The sequence below is a fragment of the Alosa alosa genome, chromosome 8, assembly GCF_017589495.1.
Source record: "Alosa alosa isolate M-15738 ecotype Scorff River chromosome 8, AALO_Geno_1.1, whole genome shotgun sequence".
NCBI lineage: Eukaryota > Metazoa > Chordata > Actinopteri > Clupeiformes > Clupeidae > Alosa > Alosa alosa.
In genome coordinates this window covers 1303982-1325292 of record NC_063196.1, presented here as the reverse complement: position 1 = coordinate 1325292, position 21311 = coordinate 1303982, and the positions used below count along the sequence as shown (strand labels likewise).

General features: G+C 39.7%; 1 protein-coding gene across 2 annotated transcripts in view; it reads left to right on the top strand.

The window, feature by feature from the left end:
- ncoa1 (nuclear receptor coactivator 1) overlaps positions 1-21311 on the top strand; it is a 184679-nt gene that overhangs the window by 6947 nt on the left and 156421 nt on the right. The window contains exons 2-3 of one of the 2 annotated variants that reach the window (XM_048251003.1): positions 9925-10100; positions 15451-15556. In XM_048251003.1, coding sequence (XP_048106960.1) covers positions 15468-15556 — 89 coding nt within the window. In that variant the 5' untranslated portion in view covers positions 9925-10100; positions 15451-15467. Of the gene's footprint in view, positions 1-9924; positions 10101-15447; positions 15557-21311 lie in introns of both variants that reach the window. The other variant, XM_048251002.1, reaches the window with a different exon arrangement.

Sequence of the window (21311 nt, the reverse complement as noted above, 5' to 3'; positions counted from 1 at the left end):
CATACTCATTGATTTTCTACAGTGGCCATTACTTTGAAATGGCCACTTCAGTCGTGAAGCTGCGTGAAACTTTAGTACCACTTTCAGCCACTGTGCGTCGCTCTGCCACTGTACATCTCTCTGTCAGTAGCCTGCCTGCCGCCCTTCTGAAAAAGCAGGAGGCTACCTTTAAACGTTGTTGCCAAGAGGAATCCCAGCCTACGAATTCAATAACAAAATAAATCATGCATAATAAAAAATTACCTCGATTTAGGCTACTTGGGTATGGCATAAGGCTTGGCTACACAGTGGTAACAAAAATCGAAATCTGCTTTTGATAGCCTACCGGTGCCGCTCCACAAAACGGAAAAATATCTTAATTTGCTGTCTACGTTATTACGCGTTACAAAGTACAATTCAAATTTAAGTAATTCGTTACAGTTACTGAATAACTGTAACGTCCATTCCTGCGTTACTCTTGATATCTCTAATATATTGACGTATTGTTTCCATAGGCATGCAGTGATTGCAGTTTCCATAGGCATTGCAGTGAACCTCAAACAGGTTGGCTTCAGCCCGCACCTCCCCTACGCAAATCAAAACAGTGTCTTCAAGAACTGTTCATGCAGATTACAACTGGCGCGGTGTAGCCTACACAACTTTGTTCAAAATTGATGCATTCAAGTTAACTTCGCAAAGTTAGTGTTATAGCCTACTTATCACAACGTTGTCAATCGCAAACGCTAATTTATTCTAACGTCTCTCTACGGAACCTGCTTAATTTGCAGAGGATGAAGAGAAAGCACCTTTTTGATAATTGAGCCAGTAGAGAAATAACTGTTCAGAACTAATCTGTAACCTAGGGTAGGCTTCTGCAGAAAACAATGTTGTTGGCGATTTAATACTTATCTAGGGACGTTTTTAACAGGCTACGCAATAGAGGCTTAGACAACTATGACCCACGTTTTGCTTTCAGAAATTCAATTGACTGCTTGACAGGTTATTTTTCTTTTTCTGTACAATAAACAAATACATCTGCTTTATGCCTCAGAAATACGCACTTGGCCAGCCTATAGAACGGGCACATTTTGGAGAGGATGGAGAATGTACGCACGCAAGAATCTGTAGGCTATTTGTGTCAGGTTACCAGCAAACAATGTTTAATGCATTAACTCAAGACCTCAAACGTTTTCTAAACAATAAAAACAGAAAGGATGCAGCAGGCAGCAAATGTAGAAGAGTCATTTCCAGTGGAAGAGCAAAATGCTGAATGAAGCCCAAAGCTATGAAGGCATATCTGGCAAGTTGTTATTTTATGAAGACGTAAATGGTTGCGCTATAGGCCTAGTCAAGTTTGCAAGAAGGAGATATAATGTGTGAGCATGTCACACTATCCAGGGATGTGCTCACACAGCTGTGGTAGCGGGGGCAGGAGGATTAGGCAACTGTTAGCGCAGGCTTTATATAAAATTCTTTAACAGAAGCCTTATTAAATAAAGGCCTGCCTTGCACAAAATAAAGGCCTGTGGTTTAGGTAGCCTACAGTAAGTAGGCTAAATAACAGACCCGCCACAATATGCGGTATGATGATTTTTTACGAGCAGGATGTTTTTGGTGCCCTACCCGCACTGCATGTTCTTAAATAACAATGAAATATCATCAGTAATATTCAACCATTATTTTGTGTAAATGGGCTATGCATTGGGTTAGACACCAGGGGCCATATTCACAAAGCCTTTTGTCTTACCACTAGGAATACTCCTAAATAGCAATAAAATATTTTAGCTAGGAGTTTCTCTTATTAAGTTATTCACAAAGCCTTTCAGACCTACTCTTAGTAAGGAAAAATGACAACTCCTAAACTAAGAGTGAGTCTTCGTTGCTATGGATGACGTCATTACTCATGCACAAGCTTGACTGAAGTGACCACCTTGATTGTAACGCGGGAATGATTCCAAACACCTCCCTTACGATGATGAGTGACAGGTCACAGGTCTGAGAATGCGTGCGCTACACAAGGACGGAAGATGATGAATAACTGAATAAAAAGGCCTAGCCTAAATGAATCGAGTAAGGCAAAACAAATAGCCTAGCCTAATGAAACATACGGATTGATGCCAAGCCTCACCAAGTAGCCCGTTTGTTTACAACTAACATTACATGTAATTAAACTGCTTATAGGCTATGCCGAAATAGTTTTTAACATTTCGAATATCAGTGTCTGGTGAATTAGGAAATGTTCTCAAAGTAGCCTTATGGCTGAAAGCTGCTTGGGATCCCCCCCTGTCAAGCAATAACCATACAAAAGCGCGGCCTGCTCTCATTATTTCAAAAGGAGTAATTTTGGCTTTGTTGGAACTGGCCATTGTAGGCTAGGCTAAGTAAAAATAAACTTCCAAAACTAACAAAAAATATTTATCTTCTTTCAGTTGATTCAAAAGTTTCAAAAAAGTTAAAAACAGATGACATGATGTGCATCATTGACATAATGCGCAAATGATATAGCCTAGATAGTCCAATATATTCATACATGTGTTTATTTTAGAGGGAAAAATCAAACGTCATTTTTGAGCAATTTTGACAGCCCTAGTCCACTGTAAGCTACAATCGGCTATGAACACCTTCCACCTAACCCCGGTGAGTGGGGGTCGCTATAATGCATGTGAAATAGCACCATTGAGTAGCCTATGCAACATACATACATCTGTCCTCTGTCAAATACAGTTGCATGTATAGCTCTGAACAAAACCGTTCAAGAGTTATTTAAGGAGAAGTCGAACATGTGTTTTGTTTCATTCGTCCCTCCTGGCTGGGACGAATGAAACAGCCTACAGCTTAAATTATGTAAACCTCCCACAACTTCACCCACGTGTGCCAGCTTACAGTCCCGGCTAAATTTAAATTAATTTAAAATCAAACATCGCAGTTGATGTTAAATTCAGCATCTCTCATAATGTGATTGGTTATGTTGCTGTCAATCCCCTACTTCATATCCTAACCACCAATGAGAGCGTCTCTTGTATGAAAATTCCTGACACTTCCCACCTGAAGAATTAACGCAAGGCCTTGTCGGGTCTTCAGCCCCGAATGTTTAAAATGTATATAGCCCTGAATATCATTTTAAAAGTAGTCTGGCAAAGCTTATTGTTTTGTGACACAGCTAAACACTGGTACCTCATAGAACGTCTATAACATAGCCTAGGTGGTCGCAACTCACAAAAGTAAAGCAGATAGAAAGAACTCACGCAAATCTAGCCTACAACACACAGACAGCTTAATGCACGGGGAGAGAGCGCACAGGTACAGGTGTTTTATGATTGTTGGCTTCTCATGGTATCTTGCTAATTCACTGAAGAAAGACTTATGATTATGGATAGAAAGAACATTCTGAAAAGGAAAGGAGTAAGGCAATGAGGAGCAATGCTATAGTGGAATACTCATGTTGCTGTATCAGCAGATGAGAAGGACCTGAGAGTGCCACTGATGACGTGACTGCCTCATAGAGAGATATAGATAGATAGATAGATAGATAGATAGATACTTTATTGATCCCCAAGGGGAAATTCAAGGGTCTCAGTAGCATACAGACATCACACACAACATGCACTTACAGCAGAAATGGTACACATACTGTAAGTATAAACATATAACTAAACTCCACTGTCCAATAAAGACAGTAGAAGATAAGAAAACTAACAAAACTAAATACTAAATACACTATATAAATTAAATTTAAAAAGTCCAATGTGCTTGAGGGTGATCAAGCATAAGACGCTTGTAGTGACAGGGCCGGGACTGGTAAGGTGCTCAAGGGAGTGAGTGTCATGGTGAAGGTGCAAAAAGTAGTCCAACATTAGTCCAACAGTGCAAGAATAAGGTCTAGAGACCAGCATAAATAATATGGACAAATAGGAGAGTAAAGTATAATGTAGACAAGGTAATATAAAAACTATGTCAGTGCAAGAACAGGTTGAGGTAATAGGGTTATAGCCATTCATTCATTCAGTATTGTAGCAGAAGCCTGACAGCCATTGATCATGTGTGCTAATATAGCATGAAAAACAGTGTAGCAGTAAAACAGTAGTGAAAACATTAGGCTGTGGATCTTAGTAAAACAGTAGTAAAACAGTAGTAAAGCAGTAGTGGGCAGTCAGTACTCAAACAAAGAGTAGGCTCACAGGTTGGTGAAGGAGAAAGCTAGCATGAGCCCAGTGACTATGCTTTTGTGAGAAGGCACACCATTCATAGGCCTAAGAATATCCCTGGCAGACCTTTACAAAACATATGATGCCATACACGCCTTTTTTACACTAGTGTAGGATATGGCAAAGTTTGAGAACCACTGCCTCCACTTACTGTCGGCTAATGCGCGCTTCTGGATGGATGGCTATATCTATTTTTTTTTAACGGTGTGATGTCAACACGAAATATAATTTCTGTTTATAAAAACAAAACAAAGTGTTTTTCCTTTTAGTTTGGATTAACGCAATTAACCTTCTGAGTTACGTAAACTGTCCAGGAGTCAAGCGACGGATCATGCGAGAATTAGGCGTAGTGTAGGTGACTGAAAGTGCACAAAAATTGTGCCTTTGCTTAACAGCATTTGAGAAATGGCCTCGGGGTGACTCCCGCAAACTGTATTGGCGTTTTGTGTGTCAGCCGCTGTTGATTTCCTAAAGTGTTTAAGTGCATAGGCCTACATTACTTCTCAAAAACCGTATGGCAACAATACACATGGGCGTTGGTATCGGGCATTTAATTGTTTGAGCACCCACCGACGGTAACATAAATCGGCGCCTATGATGAATGGTACTTCAAGTATGTGTTATTTTAGATAGATTGCTGCTGGGCTATATGTCTTGGTTCATGTCTGTTAAAAACTCATTGCCGTCATGGTGAAGCGTGTATCTTGCGGTTATGGAAATAGCATGCACTATATAGTGTCCCGCCATAGACATTTAGCATTAGGCTGTTTTGCATCCATTACAAACAAACATGCAATGTGAATGTCTGGGATTGGGGAGTGCACTAAATGCTCTACTGAATAAGCATGAAGTCAAACCTTTAAATGAAAAACACTCTTTAATAATCATTATTAATCATTCTTAATAATAATAATAATAATAATAATAATAATAATAATAATAATAATAATAATCATCATCATTAATAAACCACTAATGAAGTAAACTTGTGACCATCAAAAATCGGTTATCACCTGTAACCGATTTACAAACAGGACGTAACAGGAAGGCATTTGGCTGAGCAACGGAGGTTAATGTGCTCTATATTTTGTCCAAATGATGTCTGTCTATCATCGTTGCACTCGGAGAAAACCGGAATGTTTCATTCGCCCCATGCGTTTCACTGGCTGCAAACGGGATTCACTCGCAGTTAACCAAATATTTCTTTATTAGGGCAGGGCAGGCATATTTCTGGCTATTAAATTATTTCTAAACCAGTCTGCTAAAGTCTGTAGTGAAGTCTGTGTAGGGTTTTCCAGGCCCCATTTCTTTTTACGAGACACCCTGCTCACAAGAGCCACCTGTTTGGGTTGTTGCAGCGTCGTTGTAGCGTCACTGGAGAAATACAAATTAAAGTCGCGTGATCCCGTGTGAGGTCACGTGCGAACCTCAAGAGAAGCTGGCCAATTTATAGTAATGCCCATTGTACAAGGCTAGATTTTGAAAAAAGTGCAAAAAGAGTGACATTAAGGGTCCCCTAACCCCTCACACCACCTGCTCACCCTGCTGCCCTCCGGAAGAAGATACACTAACCCTAGGAAGATACAGAAGTATAATAACCAGAACAAAGAGACTTAAAAAACAGCTTCTACCCATGGGCCATTAGAACACTTAAAGGGATATTCCACCATTTGAAGAATTATGGTCATTTTTCTCCAGTTCATCCAGTCGTTCTGTGAGTCTGGTGATGCCACTTTTAGCTCCAGCCTAGCATAGATCATTGAATCGGATTAGACCACTAGCATCTCGCCTGCTAGCTTCACGCTTAAAAGTGACTTAAGATTTCCGGTAATTTTCTTATTTAAAACTTGTCTCTTCTCAAGTTAGTAAAAACGGAAAATGAAACGTGGCGATTTTCTAGGCTGATTTGACATGGAACTATACTCTCATTCTGGCGTAATAATCTGCTGAACCTTAAACTTGTTGCTGGAAGTTACAGTGATGGGTAGTAGCTTGCTACTTGTAGTGAAGCTACCAGATTAACTACATTTATCAGTAGCTTGGTGGTAGCGTAGCTATTTTCTGAAGCAGATAGCTTTTCAATAGCTTAGCTGCTTTTTTGACCATGTAGTGCAGTAGCTTTTACAAAGGCTACATTTTCCAGAGCATTTCTGGAGCTCACAGTAGAACTTCCTTCTGGCCACTCATACATGCAATATCAGTTCTATTCAATGGATCTGAACAACATGAAAATTCCATCGACACGAAGGGCGCTGCAAGTCCCCGGATGGTCCACTCATAACGGTCAAAAAGCGGAGTGTGGAACGCTGGACACTTTTCGCCCTTAACGGACGCCATCTTGGCCAAATAGAGGAAGGGGAGGGAGAGTTTTCAAACTTGTGGTTGGTGCACAGAGTTGGTGTTTGATATGAGACAACACTATTCTGTTAAAATATGCCCACTCTGCTAGTAAGCACACAGTGCACGTAGGATGCTGCACGAAAGTGTACTCACGAAAGTACGCCAATTGAGACACAGTCCATGACACGTTTGTCCAACTAAATCTGAGAAGAGACGTGCTTTCCTGGAAATCTGGTGTAAAATTTTGGATTTGCTTAGCATGATAACAAGTTTGAATGTTCGTTGGGGAGCAAAAAAACATTAATCTGATGCAGCCTTTTTTTAGCCTTTTTGTAACACCAGTAGCGGTCGGGCATTTCTCATGGTAAAAAGATTGCTAATTTTAACCCTTAGAACCCGATTAACGCAAACTGCGTCAAAAAACACACCCTTTTTTCTCTGTTACATTGTTCCTCAACTGTTCATCACAGCAGTATGGCATGACCGAGCAGAAGTGGGGCTTTCCAACGAGACCACGCACGTGTCTGTACGTTCAAGTATGAAAATAAAAAAAATCATGAAATTAAATCAAATTGCATCATATTACTCTATACTTCTCTGCGTTCACCTGCGCACCTATTACTCTCGTTTGAATTACTCACGAGCCCGTGATCGCATGGATATGTCAAGCATATCAGATGAAAGAGGAGACACAGGGCTATCCATTGGTACCAAGTATGTCGATCCTTCTGGCTTATGAAAACAAACAAAGTGACAAAGCAAAATAATAACGTCATGTACAAAAACGATGACGTGATGTCATCGCCACACCTCAGCTCACCTGGACTTGACACTTGCCTAACAACACTAGTTTTCATACATGACATTACCAAAGATTACACTCAGTAGAATAAATATCACAACTGGTGATAGCGCCAATATCATGACTTGGTGTACTGAACAGTCTTTTCCCTGTTTTCTTGGTGCATTCTAGCTACTGTCAGTGACCGTAGTCAGCGTAGTGCCGGTGTCATTAATTTATTTTACATGTCTTACAACATAAATAAATGCATTCATAAGTCTAGTGAAGTCAGATATGAGCATACAAAGACGCTTAGAACTCATGTTAAGCCTATGGTAGATGCGCACTAAATGCGAACGCGCGATTTGATGCAGGCAAAAGTATCGTCTGTTACTAACGAAGGTATTATAGCAAAATTATAAATGTGGCGACGAAATAGCCTAGAACTTGGGTAGGCCTAGCAGTTTAGTAACCTATGCACTTGCGGTGATAGCCAAAACTAATGTGAATCGCGGACTATCCTACAACCAAAGAAAGTAAAGGAGATTATTTGTACCTGCATTAGCCAAATAAAGGACGGGACTGCACTCTTCACAAACCGTAAAAATGAAGTTTATTAGTTTTACAGTTGACTACAGTTGACAGTTCACTATCAGTCCACACAAACAATTCTGGTTTTCTTGCACTAGCCATTTTCGCCGTAGCCTATTCTGTCTGTTTGTATAGGCCACAGCGCGCAAGCTTTGGTCAATTCTGTAACAGAAACAGTGCCACTTATAGGTCTGGGATATGAAGTAACGTGTTGTCGTGTTGAGATGGATCTGTTTGGACGCAAATATTCTTGATACGGTTCCAGGGAAGACGGATGAAAAAAAGATCGGTTTGGTACGTGTGGACTAGACCTCAGTGATGACAGCTTCAGGTTCCTGGGCCTGCATATCTCCAACAACCTGAGCTGGTCCGCAAACACCACAGCCACCATCAAGTCTCAGCAACACCTTTACTTCATCCAGGCAATGAAGAAAGATGGCCTGAGTCATCGGCCACTTGTACAGACCTACAGAGGTCTGGTGGAGAGTGTCTTCACCAGAGATATCACTGTTTGGTATGGCAACACTACAGTGAAGGAGGATCACTGACACACAACTCCCCTTCATAGACACCTTGTTCACAAAGCGCTGCAGGAACAAACAGGAAGCTATCCTCAAAGACCCACACCACTCAGCATACTCTTTGTTTAGATGGGGAGAGTGCAAATGGGTCATTCCGTGTCAAATCAGATAAGGTTGTTGCTGCACCATCTCAGATTTTGTTCAAACCTTGTCTATATCATCAATGTGTCCTAAAACCATGGCCTGTGAAATATTTCTGTGCAAATCTTCTGTTTTCATATCTTTTTCAGACCTTGAAATTCTTTAATTTTTACAGCTTGAAAAACACGTGCCATGTTTGGGCATTAATATCTTGACAAATATTTTCCGTAGCCTCCACACATTTTCTAGGGTGGAAGACCAACTCAATACAAAGCATGTGTAAACAATTTAAAGTCTGTACTAAATGTCTCCTGACCTTCGAAAGGGCCATAGATTTCGGAAAAATGTGCAGTAAGTGTGATATTGAGGGTGTTAAAAAACAGTTTTGTTTTTTTCATATGGTATCAGTCACTATTTTCTCTTCAAATGCATCAGTTTATTAATGTTTTCCAGCAATTTGAAGACTCCACATCAAATCACCATGACATTAATAAGGATAAAACAAGGCATGTTTGTATTTTTGTGTCAACTGAAATGGTATGTGGGGTAGTTAGTAGGAGCATAAAAAATCTATGTGGAAATAGCTAAGTATATATACTTAAATATAATATATATGGATATTTAATGTGTACCAATATTGTACCAAGTCCCATTCACAGAATATATGCATGTCGTTACAGGTGTTTTGGGAACACCAAAATAAACATAGAATAGATTTTAGCGCCCCCTCAGGTGAAGCGCAGCATAGCATGTTGGCTATTAACATACACTTTACCTGTCTTGTGTTTCTATTGTTTTATATATTGTGTTATGTTGTTTTTACATTGTTCTTTCTATCTTTGTGACTGTGAGACCCGTTCAAGAATTCCACATGTACTTGTACTTGGGCAAATAAAGATGAACTGAACTGAAAAAAGTGCAAAAATTGTATATTGACACACAATACATGTTCCCAAACTTTTGACCCTTGAAGAGGGAAATTTAGCCTTCAAATCAAAATTTTACATCATACATTAACGTTATTATTGTCTATACTCTATACTTTCACCTTTACATCATCAGGCTAAGCAAACGAGGAAAAAGAGAGACCTAGGTATCGAATGCCAGTCTAGCATGACCCCTCATTCATTCACTAAACTAAGTCTTTACATGACGTTTCTGTATATGGGAAATTTCAGTCATCAACAGTAACTGAGGATACTCAATGAAATAGTGAATGGTCAATTCTAGGATAGAAAGCGTCTCCGTGTGTCCCCTGCAAACATTTAAATTCACTGAATGATCCAGCAATCCACATCATAGCATATAACCATTCTGTATGTTCTAGTATAAAAAGTAAATTTGAATTTTGTTTTTGTCTTTGCAGTTAAATGCCATTGCCGACTATGCCATCTCAGCAGTGGGATGGTGATTCATGAAGGTAAGGGCATGGCACTGTAGCCCCATCTCCACCTGACCTAAGCCTGCCTGCTCCTGCCCCCACTGCAGAGGATCATATCCACTGCAGCCACCCATGATTGCCATTCTGGAGCCATAGATCAAGTATGTTCAGCTCTTCAGTTTAACTTGTTTTAGTTGTTCTGCACTGACTTTGTTGCATATCTGATCATGTTTCAGGGCTCTAGAGTGCGACCAACATTTTTAATGGTGCACCTAAAGTCATAGTGTCATAGAGTGCCTAGACTGTTCTCTCATCTTCTTTCTCTCCACAAACTAAGCGTTTGTTCTCCTTTGACTAGTGTTGCACATTGCACCTACTGTATACTACAAAAGTATCGCATTACCCTGAAATTACAAACCTAATTTTATTAGTGTCGATACTTTTTTAAGAATGACCGCAGAGACGGTTGACAGTGTTGTTTTGCCTCCGTGAACCTTGCACCCCTTGTCTAAAACATTTCAGGATGCCATTTCACCATGAGAAAACTTAAAGGAGAACTGTATGTAAGATTGTGGCCAAAACTGGTACTGCAATCACTTTCAAATCCCCCTCCATCCTGACTGGCAGAGCTGGCAACCCGGATGCCGAAATACTACTGACTTTGTGATTAGTAGATAGGTGGAGGTGGCGCATCAGGCCAAAACACAACATGACAACATCAACATCAGTTGAGGGCTGCAACTTCACTTTTTAAATGACAATATCCTGGCCGTACAACTGTTGTCAGTGATATAAGTATTTGAAATGAAAATGATTTCTTAATGTCTAATGACATATCAGGGCCATTTTATGATTAATTGAAATACATTTCTTACATACAGTTCCTTTAACGTTATGGTGACGTTGCTAAGAGATCAAAGCTTTGGCATACTTAGTAAACGACTTGCACATAATATATTTTTTATTTATTTATTTATTTTTTTATTCACAATTTAGCACATACAACACACACATCTAAACACGACCACACAACACACAAAACAGCAGGGACAACACATCTAGACACATCCACAGGACAGAAAAAGAAAAGAAAAGAAAAAAAAAGACAATGACAATCAAAACAATAATAATAATCCTACGTTACCACAGTCTGTGGATTATCCATTATTCAATCTAAGTTTGTAATTTTATAGTATGTATATAATTCAATATTAAGGACCAAGTGGATAGGTAATCTTGCAGTCTTGAATGTTGTTTACTTGTGATTTCTTTAATGGGCAACAAGTCTATTATTTGCTCCAGCCATTGACCCAAGGTGGGTCCTGACTGGGAAATCCATGTACTAAGTATACATTTTTTAGCAAAATAGGAAAGCATTATAAACACACACTTTCTTGTATAGGGAAACTTCTTCTGAACTTTCAGACAAGAGTTCAAGAGTTCTGTACAAGTGGGATATCTTCCCCTTAACCGAAATAGCAGTAATAATAAATTGTTCCAGCTCAGTGGGATAGAGTCTAAATTGTCCCTTTTTATGTAAAGGTACAATGATGTGACGAACTTGCAAATATTTAAAAAAGTCTGTTCTGGGTATTTCATAATTTGCACAAATATCAGTAAAGGATTTAACAGACTCAGAGTCCTCATCAAACATGTCTGAAAAAGTTTTCAGACCATGAAGTGTCCAGTTTCAAAAATCAGTTTCAGAGAGAGCTAGAAAGTTGGGGTTAAATGCAATAGGAGACTCTTTGCTTATATGACCTTCTGTATTCAGATACCTATTGCAGTCCTGCCAAACTTTCAATGTAGTTTGTAAAGGGGGCATCCCTACACTCATCAGGGACTGCAATTTATTAACATAAAGTGTTGTTGTGATCTCCAATGGATAGCATGTTAGTGATTCCAATGTGACCCAAAGATAACTCGTTCCCAGCTTCCAACTTATTATATTTCTAACTTGGCAGGCCCAGTAGTACCATAGAAAGTTTGGAAGTCCTAACCCCCCTTTCAAACATGACTTTGTTAAAGTGGACAGTTTAATCCTTGGGGTCTTATTGTTCCATATACGTTTTGTTAGACATCTATCGATTAGCTTAAAAAAAGCAAAGGGAATATAACATGGCAACATATTAAATGCATAAATAAACTTAGGGAGTATACTCATTTTGATAACATTGATTTTCCCAATAAGGGACAGTGGGAGAGCTGACCAAGTCTGAAGTTTCTTTTTGCATTTTTCCAGCAAAGGGTTATCATTTTCCTGAAATAGTTTGTCCAAGGTGGGTGTCACTTGTACTCCAAGAGAAGGGGCATTCTTCTTTTAACATTTTTTCCATTTTGGATATTTAGAGGGCAAGCAATTGATTTTTGTAAATTAACCTTATACCCTGAAGTCTTTTTGTATTTTTGAATGTCTGCCAAAACATGGCGTAGAGTTGACATAGGTTCAGTAACAAATAATAGAGTGTCGTTGGCATATAGTGAAATTTTATGGTGTAGTGTACCTGCAGTCACTCCCTTTATCATAGGATTAATTCTGATCATCTCAGCAAACGGTTCTAAAGCTATAACAAATAATAATGGGGAAAGAGGGCACCCTTGCCTGGTACCCCTTCCTACTGTAGTTGCATTGGGTGAGATTCCACACTATTTGTGCAAACAGTTGCCTTTGGAGTGTCATATATTGCTTTGATCCATTTAATAAAATATAATATTGAGCTGAATATTTAGTGGAAATGGCCTACTGTAGCATTGTGCTGATAGATAAAAAGTCGCTAATTTATTTTTCAAAATATTCCTCCGGACCCCCCTATTATTTTCCCCAAATATATTTTCTTTAAGGCCCTTTGTGATGTAAATATACAGTAGCCAACACTATAGTACACTAAAGTACTCGAACCATCGGGGTGTGTCACACCCCTGAATAATAGAATGACAGTCGGTGCTTCCTGTAGCCTATGTGTCTTTTCTCCTCATATATATGCAGTATATGCTGGGTAACATATACTATCAACAGTTAATGCTATTTTTCACACTAGAATCCGCATTTGAAAGCCTGGTCATCTTAGGCTGCCAGTTGTAGTTGCCAGTTTGTGTGTATTATTTTAGTAGTAGTTATTTTACCTACTTAGACTGCATAATGAAAAAAGCTTTGTCTGTCACTTCTCTTCTTTGTACATGCAAATGTACATGCTGAAGGGTATAGGGAATGTTAAAATGTTTTACACTGGGCTTTTTTGGGCTATGTATTGGTAGACAGCTCTGATAACTTACCGCTGTCGTCGACACACCCACTCGCTTGTCTGCCAATGCAAGCACAAAGCAAAGTAGCCTGTGCGTGTGGTGTCAGATAACCCTTTCACCCAATCAAATGACGGCGTTTCTTGTACTGTCGTACTGCAGTTCACTGTCTGGCCAATAGTGTTGCACGATGTACCAATACTAGAAAGGTATCGGAACACTCATATCCACGAACCTGTGTCGTGGTGTGAAAAGGCAGAACCGCGACACACCCTTTCTAGTGTTTCATGCAGTGCTTTGCAGCTTACGCAGCCGCATAAGCAACACACATCTCCCGCTTTACTTACCGGTAGCCTACGTTGTCCAAAAATGGCCTATACATTCGTGACACTCCTGTTAGTAAACTGGAGAGAGCAAAACATAGGAACATGGTCACATTAATCCCATAAACACACAGATAACTCTTACACCAACCTTATTTTGTGCCTTTTATTCATGTTTGTTTCAAGATTTAGTAAGTTTACTATAAGCACGTTTCACTCTCCACTTTGATGCAGCATAGATTTCCATTATATCAGTCATCTTCCCCCTAAAAGGGGGCGTATATGCAGCACAACGTTCTGTTCCATTCCATTCGTCAGTGTGTATTATTTAGTTTCCGGTCTGGCTAGATCGGTGTGGTGTTGTAGTTGTTCTAACGTTACTAGTTGTTGCAACAGCATGTGAAAAAACGACAAAGTTTGTTACACCAAAATGAACATTAATCTCGCGATAAAAAAATTTACGCCGTTACAATAGGTTTCCGTTATTGCCGTTAATAACGCGTTTAACTGACAGCACTACCAAAAATAAATAAATAAATCATAATTTCATACCTCTCATTGCTTTCATTGTAGACTATGTGTTCAACTTTACCAAACAGTATAGAAGTAAACCCCCTCTCCTTGCGCCGTTCTCTCTCGCTCTGCCTCCCTCCCTTGCTGAATGGATACGCGTGACTCGGCCAACACAATCCAAATAAAATATTCACAATCGTGAAAGCAAGGACGCATAAAAGACGACTAGTTCAATTACTATTCAATCCGCTTAGCATCATTAGCATTCTGCACATATCTGTTTAAAACTCTTGCATTGAAGTTGACTAATCATCTCAATAACAATGTTTCCCAAAAGGGCCTGTCCCGAAGTATTACCTTGAAACTTGCATGGGGAACGTGGGGAAACAGAACAGTCCAATCAGTAGACTATGATAAACTAGCCAACTATGCTACTTTGTTTACAATATTTCCAGGCTACAACCAGACAGCTGAATTAAAACAGTAGGCCTAGACTATAGGCTAATCTGCATAAAGTGTCCGGTCATAAATATCAGACATTCAGTAGTCTCTCTTTTTATATCAGGATATAAAATAATACAGATATATAATATTATATATTATATTGTAATCCTCTGGTGTTCTAAGGTAGGCTATTGAAATGTTATTTCAATACCGAATTGTGAGGTTGGTGTATCGTTACAGCCCTGGACATCAACAATTAAGATTCCCTGTATGCAGTTTGCTTGCTTAAAAGGATTTCTGCGGATTTTGCAATGACACGGCAACAAACACGGGTATGCAGTGGCTATTTAAAATTACGTAAAAATGATGTGCGATAAACTGACACTTATATATAGTGTCAGTACTTATATACTTATACGAATAGCCCAAGCTACTTTGGACTTGAGACTTTGAATAACAAACGACAAATGACAATTCTGACTGCAATGTCCCAAATTCAAACGAGCGAAAGGCTAATGGTCCCGAATTTAACGTTTCAGAATGCCACACAGCTAGACAACGAGTTGCAGAGAGAGTGACATGTCACTTATGCTACCAAGGACTGTTTTTTGAGTCACATGGTTGCACATCTCATATGATGACTCTGACTCTATCTCTCTCTCTCTCTCTCTTTCTTTCTTTCTTTCTTTCTTTCGTTTTGTTCCTCAAAAAATGTTTGTAGAAGCGTTAAGAGTGCATTTGTTCTAATTGACTTTTCCCCTGTATCATCATGCCATAATTGACTGCATATCTCCACATTTTAAAGTGGATTAAAAAAAATGTCCCTGAACCTGCCACCCCTAGGCGGTTCACATAATTCTCATATTTTTCATCCCTGATGAGGTTGCATTTCTGTTGCTTGGCCTGGAAATATAATTTCTTTTGCAATGCATAACTCCTGTGAACTTAAGTACATACAAACATTTTGAACATTTCATTCTGTTTTTAGAAGGTGTGCTGAAGCTCAACATGAGTGCCACTGATGACGGCACACTTGAACCTGCCTCCCTAGAGTCCCGCAAAAGAAAGGGCTCGCCATGCGACACATCTGGGCAGAGGTAAGGATAGGGATAGCATCCACCACTCACTAAACACAGCTTATTTGTAAGGAATAATGGCTGCAAGTGGTGTCCCGTTGTGCTTAATTGATGTTGGAGGAGAATATACTATGAAGTGTCGTTATCATTTAATGGGATACCTTGAAGGTTGTTCTCCTGCTTTTGCCCTTGCATTATAGCACATGCTCATTTACAATAGGCCTGCACGATTTGGGGAAAAATATGAATCACGATTTTTTAGCCTAGAATTGATATCACGATTCTCTGCCACAATTTTCCCCCCTCAAAGTGTAATATTTATTGCACACATGAACCATGACAAAACAAAACAATTTGGCAGTACCAAACATAGATTTTGGCACCTATAGCACATTGTGCATCATCACCACAAGCCTGTAAACATAGAGTCTTCAATGAATAAAGAAAATACTGGCCATTTAAGTACAGTAGGCTACCAAAAATACTACATAAAACACATTGAACTAAATATGGTCCTGATACAGCCTGATACAGGCACAGCATCTGAACTCCTTGAACATGTCTTTACATAACTAAAACATGTCAATCAACATACTGCAGCTACAGCTTCAATCTTTAGAGAAATGGAGCTTGTCAATTTAAGTACAGTATCAAAAACAGAATGATTTCTTAGCACACTCTTGAACTGCTTGCCTTTTAGAGAATTAACATTCAACTGGCCATTCAGTTCGGTTTGAGTGGTTGGCTGATTCTCACTAGTAGGCCTACCCAATGTTTTTTGCAGTACTCTAGGCCACAGATGGTTTCTTAAAGGTTATTTCTCCACTACTGGTTCATTTATCAAACTGGTGCTTTCTCTACTTCCTTTGCCAATTAAGCCACGTAGTTCGGTAGAGAGACGTTTGAATAAATTAGCGTTTGTGATTGACAACGTGATTGACAACGTTGTGATAAGTAGGCTATACAATTTTGAACAAAATTGTCTAGGCTACACCGTGACAGTTGTAGTCTGCATGAAAAGTCCTTGCACACGCGGTGCGGGCTGAAGCAGTTTAAGGGAGAGCAGTGCAGGGAAAGAATGCATCAAAGTTAATATATAGCCTATTTTAAATAACTGTGTGCTGCTATGGAAAAAATAAGTATTATAAATAAATATTAGAGATATTGTGAGTAACGTAGGAATGGACGAGTTATTCAGCCTAACTGTAACTAATTACTGAAATTTGAATTATAATGCGTTACCTTACTTCCAATAAAGTAACTAAATTACAGTAGCGCTTAACTTTATAATTTGTTACCCCCATCACTGCTAGTAGGCTACGTGGGTTTTAATCAACATCAATTTTGTGTATTTCCTGTCGCACTAGTTGCACTAGATGCTGCAGCCTCCAAGGCTTTAGAACTACCGTACTCGCTCCACTAGTGAAACATGTGACTAAAAGGCGCTTTGTCATTGGCCGAGGGTGAAGCCCTGAACTTTGTGAGAGAATGGAGAGCATTGCAGCGCTTGGGGCGCTTTAAAACTCACAGAAAAAGTAGTAGCGTTTGTGATGCAGTCGGCAGTAAAATTAAACGAGGATCGAAGTCATAAAAAAATTAAATCGCGCACAGGGGTGAATCGAGATCTCGATTTTATAACTATTTATCGTGCAGGCCTAATTCACAAACAGTCTGCTTACAGGTGGTATCAGGTGGTAAAAAACATTTAAAAATGACCCACAAATATCAACAGAATGTGAAGCAACAACCATTTTGATTTATTTTCAAAAATACTATATACCCTGGCATCTATGCCCAGATATCCACTGAAATTTGCTTGCAAACCAGCATTGTTGATTATTGACATCAGGGTGCAGATAACGTCTCCCTTCCTTCTCTTAATGGATCCCTATTGTTTTTGTTCTGATTATTAGGTATTTGTTTTTTTGTATTATTTTGTTTTTGTTTTGACAGCAAAACTGAATCTGCAGCCAAAACCATAAGATGTTTAGACACCACATTTTCAGATCTGAAATCAGTGCAAGATCTCCCAAATCTGAAATATCCATATCTGTTGATACGAGGTGCTATGCTAAGCACATTTGTTTTGCTCATATCTTGGGAACTGTATTTGTTAAGTTTACAAATTTTAGGGCCTGAGCTTGGGAAGCCTACACCAAAGATGCATAGCCCTATTGTTTCTGTAGGGATTATAATTACTATACTCCACTATTTGTTTCTTTTCTCAAAGACTTATTGAGGTGGTTCCCATGGGCGAAAAATCACACACACACACATCAGCCCTCATTGTGTGATTGGCGTCATAACCTCGTAACTGACTTTCCGGCTGAGTAATACACTTTTTTCCGAAAACAGTGCTATCATGTTGCTATCGTGTTACGTTACATCACCACCATCTACCTAGCAACCAACATAGCAACCATTGAAATAAAGCATCTACTGTATGTCAGTTTCCATAGCAACCAACATGATTACCCTAGCAACCATCATAGAAACAGCTTTAGCATTGCAACAACCATGTCTACCTAAGCATAACTATTTCTATATTATCTGTTTTAACACTGTATATTTTACATAATATGTTTTGCATTGTCATGCAGTGGTAATTCCTTGTAATAGTTTTATTTTATTTCTGTTTTTACTTGGATGCATTTTTTGGTTTGATGCTCTTGTACTTATGTTTGTGATTTAAAGTCAATGTTATCTTTTGATTTTTATTCAATTCTGGACTTGATTTGATTGTGTGACACAAATGTTCAGATTCTTAATAAACATTTGATCACAAAAACAAAACACACTATGATGTCAATTTCCACCATATTGAATTTTATTGAAAGAGAAACAACATTTTCACAGGTCACATTTTGTCTTATCTTCACGAAACTTGATGTACAGTACATGATACACCAAATCTCACCAAAGTTTCAGGTAGGATTTTGGATTTTCGAAAGTGTTCGCCCATCAGCCAATACCTGATTTTCATCAACTGGAAGTTTTTACATATCAACACTAAACTTAGTACATTGGCTTGGGACTCCATTGTGACGATGCACAAGAAAGCTTTTGAAAATCAGATATCTTCCAATAAGCTAATAAGAGAGTGTCCTTTTTCTGGAGTGCTTTAAAAAATATACATATTCCTGTTTGCACAGCTTCCTTGTCAAACATATTGATTGAGCAAACAAGCTAAATATGAGGTCAGGAGATTTGACTTTGTTGATGTTGCGTTCTGGTGCCCTTTCTACCTCCCTCCCTCCACGTCTCATACGCAATGACCGACAGGCAGCACCTCCCAGCGCCAAGCCCAATGGGCTACTCGCACGAAAGGCTATCAATGTAGCCATTTAGTTTCCCGTGGAGCCAGGTGTGTTTGAACCTGCCGCTGTTGTGAATGTAATTAGTGTCTACATGGACCTGGTTTGGCTTGTAGTGAATCAGCACGTTATGACAAAGAAGGATTTATGTGAGTGTTAAAATTGCTATTATTGGGCAAAGAAGATATTCAATGTCGAAGTGAAGATGTAAGGAGCAGAATATAACCGAAGATGCCGTTACAACACAGTTAACGCTCCACCGGGGAAAAAAAATGCCTGCATTGAGAGCCTTTCGTGCAAGTAGCCCATTGTGGTACTTGGCTTTTGTGGAGGTGAGTGGTGATGGAAGGGTGACAAAACTACCAGTGCCTCAAATTTACAGCTAACTAGCCAAGACAAAAGCAAATTTAGCCTGGCTAGTGAACAATATAATAGCCAACGTTAGCTCCCTGTCTCACTCATTCAGTCTGATTAAAGAAAGTGAAGGTATTTACCATGGTAGACATACAGGCTAATTTACTGTACTTAAGGGGAGATGCCACAGGTGAATACAGTAAAATGTGTATCTAATAACGCCATCACCATATTGATATGTGGGAATGCTGTTCATTAACTTCAGTTCAGCATTCAACACCATCATTCCCTCCAAACTGATCACCAAACTCAGTGAACTGGGCATCAATACCTCCCTCTGCCACTGGATACTGGACTTCCTCTTACTCCCTCTTCAACTACCACTGCACACCTGTACATGGCTCAAACACCATGGTTAAGTTTGCAGACCACACAGCAGTGATTGGTCTCAACAGCAACGATGGGTCGGCCTACAGGGAGGAGGTGCAACCACCTTGCTCTCAACACCAAGAAGACCAAAGAGCTCATTGTGGACTAAAGAAAATCTAAAGCTGACACACACACCCCCACCCTTATCAACGGAACTGAGGTGGAGCGTGTCACCAGCTTTACGTTTCTGGGTGTCCACATCTCATATCTGGGTGTCCACATCTCATATCTCTCAACACCTCTACCCAGATCAAGAAGGCTCACCAGTGTCTCTTCTTCCTGAGGAAACTAAAGAAGGTCCGTCTGTCTCCTCAGATTCTGGTGAACTTCTATTGCAGCATCATTGAGAGCATCTTCACCAACTGTGTCACAGTATGGCATGGCAACTATTTTGTCTCCGGAATTCTGTGACCGGAAAGCACTGCAGAGGGTGGTGAAAACTGCCCAACGCATCACCGGTTCCTTACTCCCCTCCATCGAGGCTGTCCAGAGCAAGCAATGTCTGCGAAAGGCACACAGCATCATCAAGGACTGTTCTCACCCCCAACCACAGACGGTTCACCCTCTGCCTCTGCACTACAGGTCTCTCCGTACCCGAACCAGCAGGTTCAGGGGAAGCTTTTTCTGAACTCTACACCTCGGTGATAGCCAATTATGCTAACTATACTGTTATACTACATTAATTGTCTTATACTGTTCATACTGCACTACTTAAATTATTCCTTCAAATGTACTCTACACTTTACTGCTTTTTTGCACTTCTGGTTAGATGCTAACTGCATTTTGTTGTGGTTAGATAGTGTTACTCTTACTTAAATCCATAGCTAATGGATAGATGGATAGATGGATGGATGGATGGATGGATGGATGGATGCTTTATTGATCCCCAAGGGGAAATTCAAGTTGACAGTTGACCAGATGACAAAATTATGACAGCCCTGTAACTGGTGCATTCTTTCTCTCTTATGTTTGCTTAAAATGTGTGGCATCCTCACAATCCCCCTCAACAGCACTTGCTCTGGAAAATTGAAGTATTGCAATAATAAGAGATTCTCTTGCATGCATTAAAGGGACACCAGGCAACGTTTTCGTGTTAATTAATCATCTTTGTAAGTCGGTATATGGTTAAATGACTTATTACGGGGCGAATGAAGGCTCTCTCGCCTCCCCCTACTGCCTGTATGAAGAATATCCCACTTGCAAGTTCGGTGTATCCTACCCGCCGACCGAAGCAGGATCAGTTTACAGCACAGAGGCAGGCTAACGAAACGCTAGAGATTGTTGCAAATGTGTGTATAATTGCAGAGCCGGCGAAGAAGCAGCGAAAACCCTTGACGGAAGACGCAAAGAACAGGAAAAGAGCTTCAGACCGAGCGAGGGGGAGTTTCGTAGGGAAAAAGCATCAGGCTTGCCTGGTGTCCCTTTAACTGAGATGAAAGCCTAATTGTGCCCACACATTTATTCATATTTCTTAAAGCCAAACCTGTTTTGATGATTGGATGGGATTTGTTCTATCCATCCCTTTGGGGAGATGAGGTAAAAATTCTGTATGGTTGCAGTGAGCATTGGAGAAATTACAATGAGAGGCCCTCTGGAGCACACATGGGCTTGGATAATCTTCTTGTATTCTATCTTGTATTAAAGGAGGATTCCGGTGTAATATTGACCTAAAGTGTGTT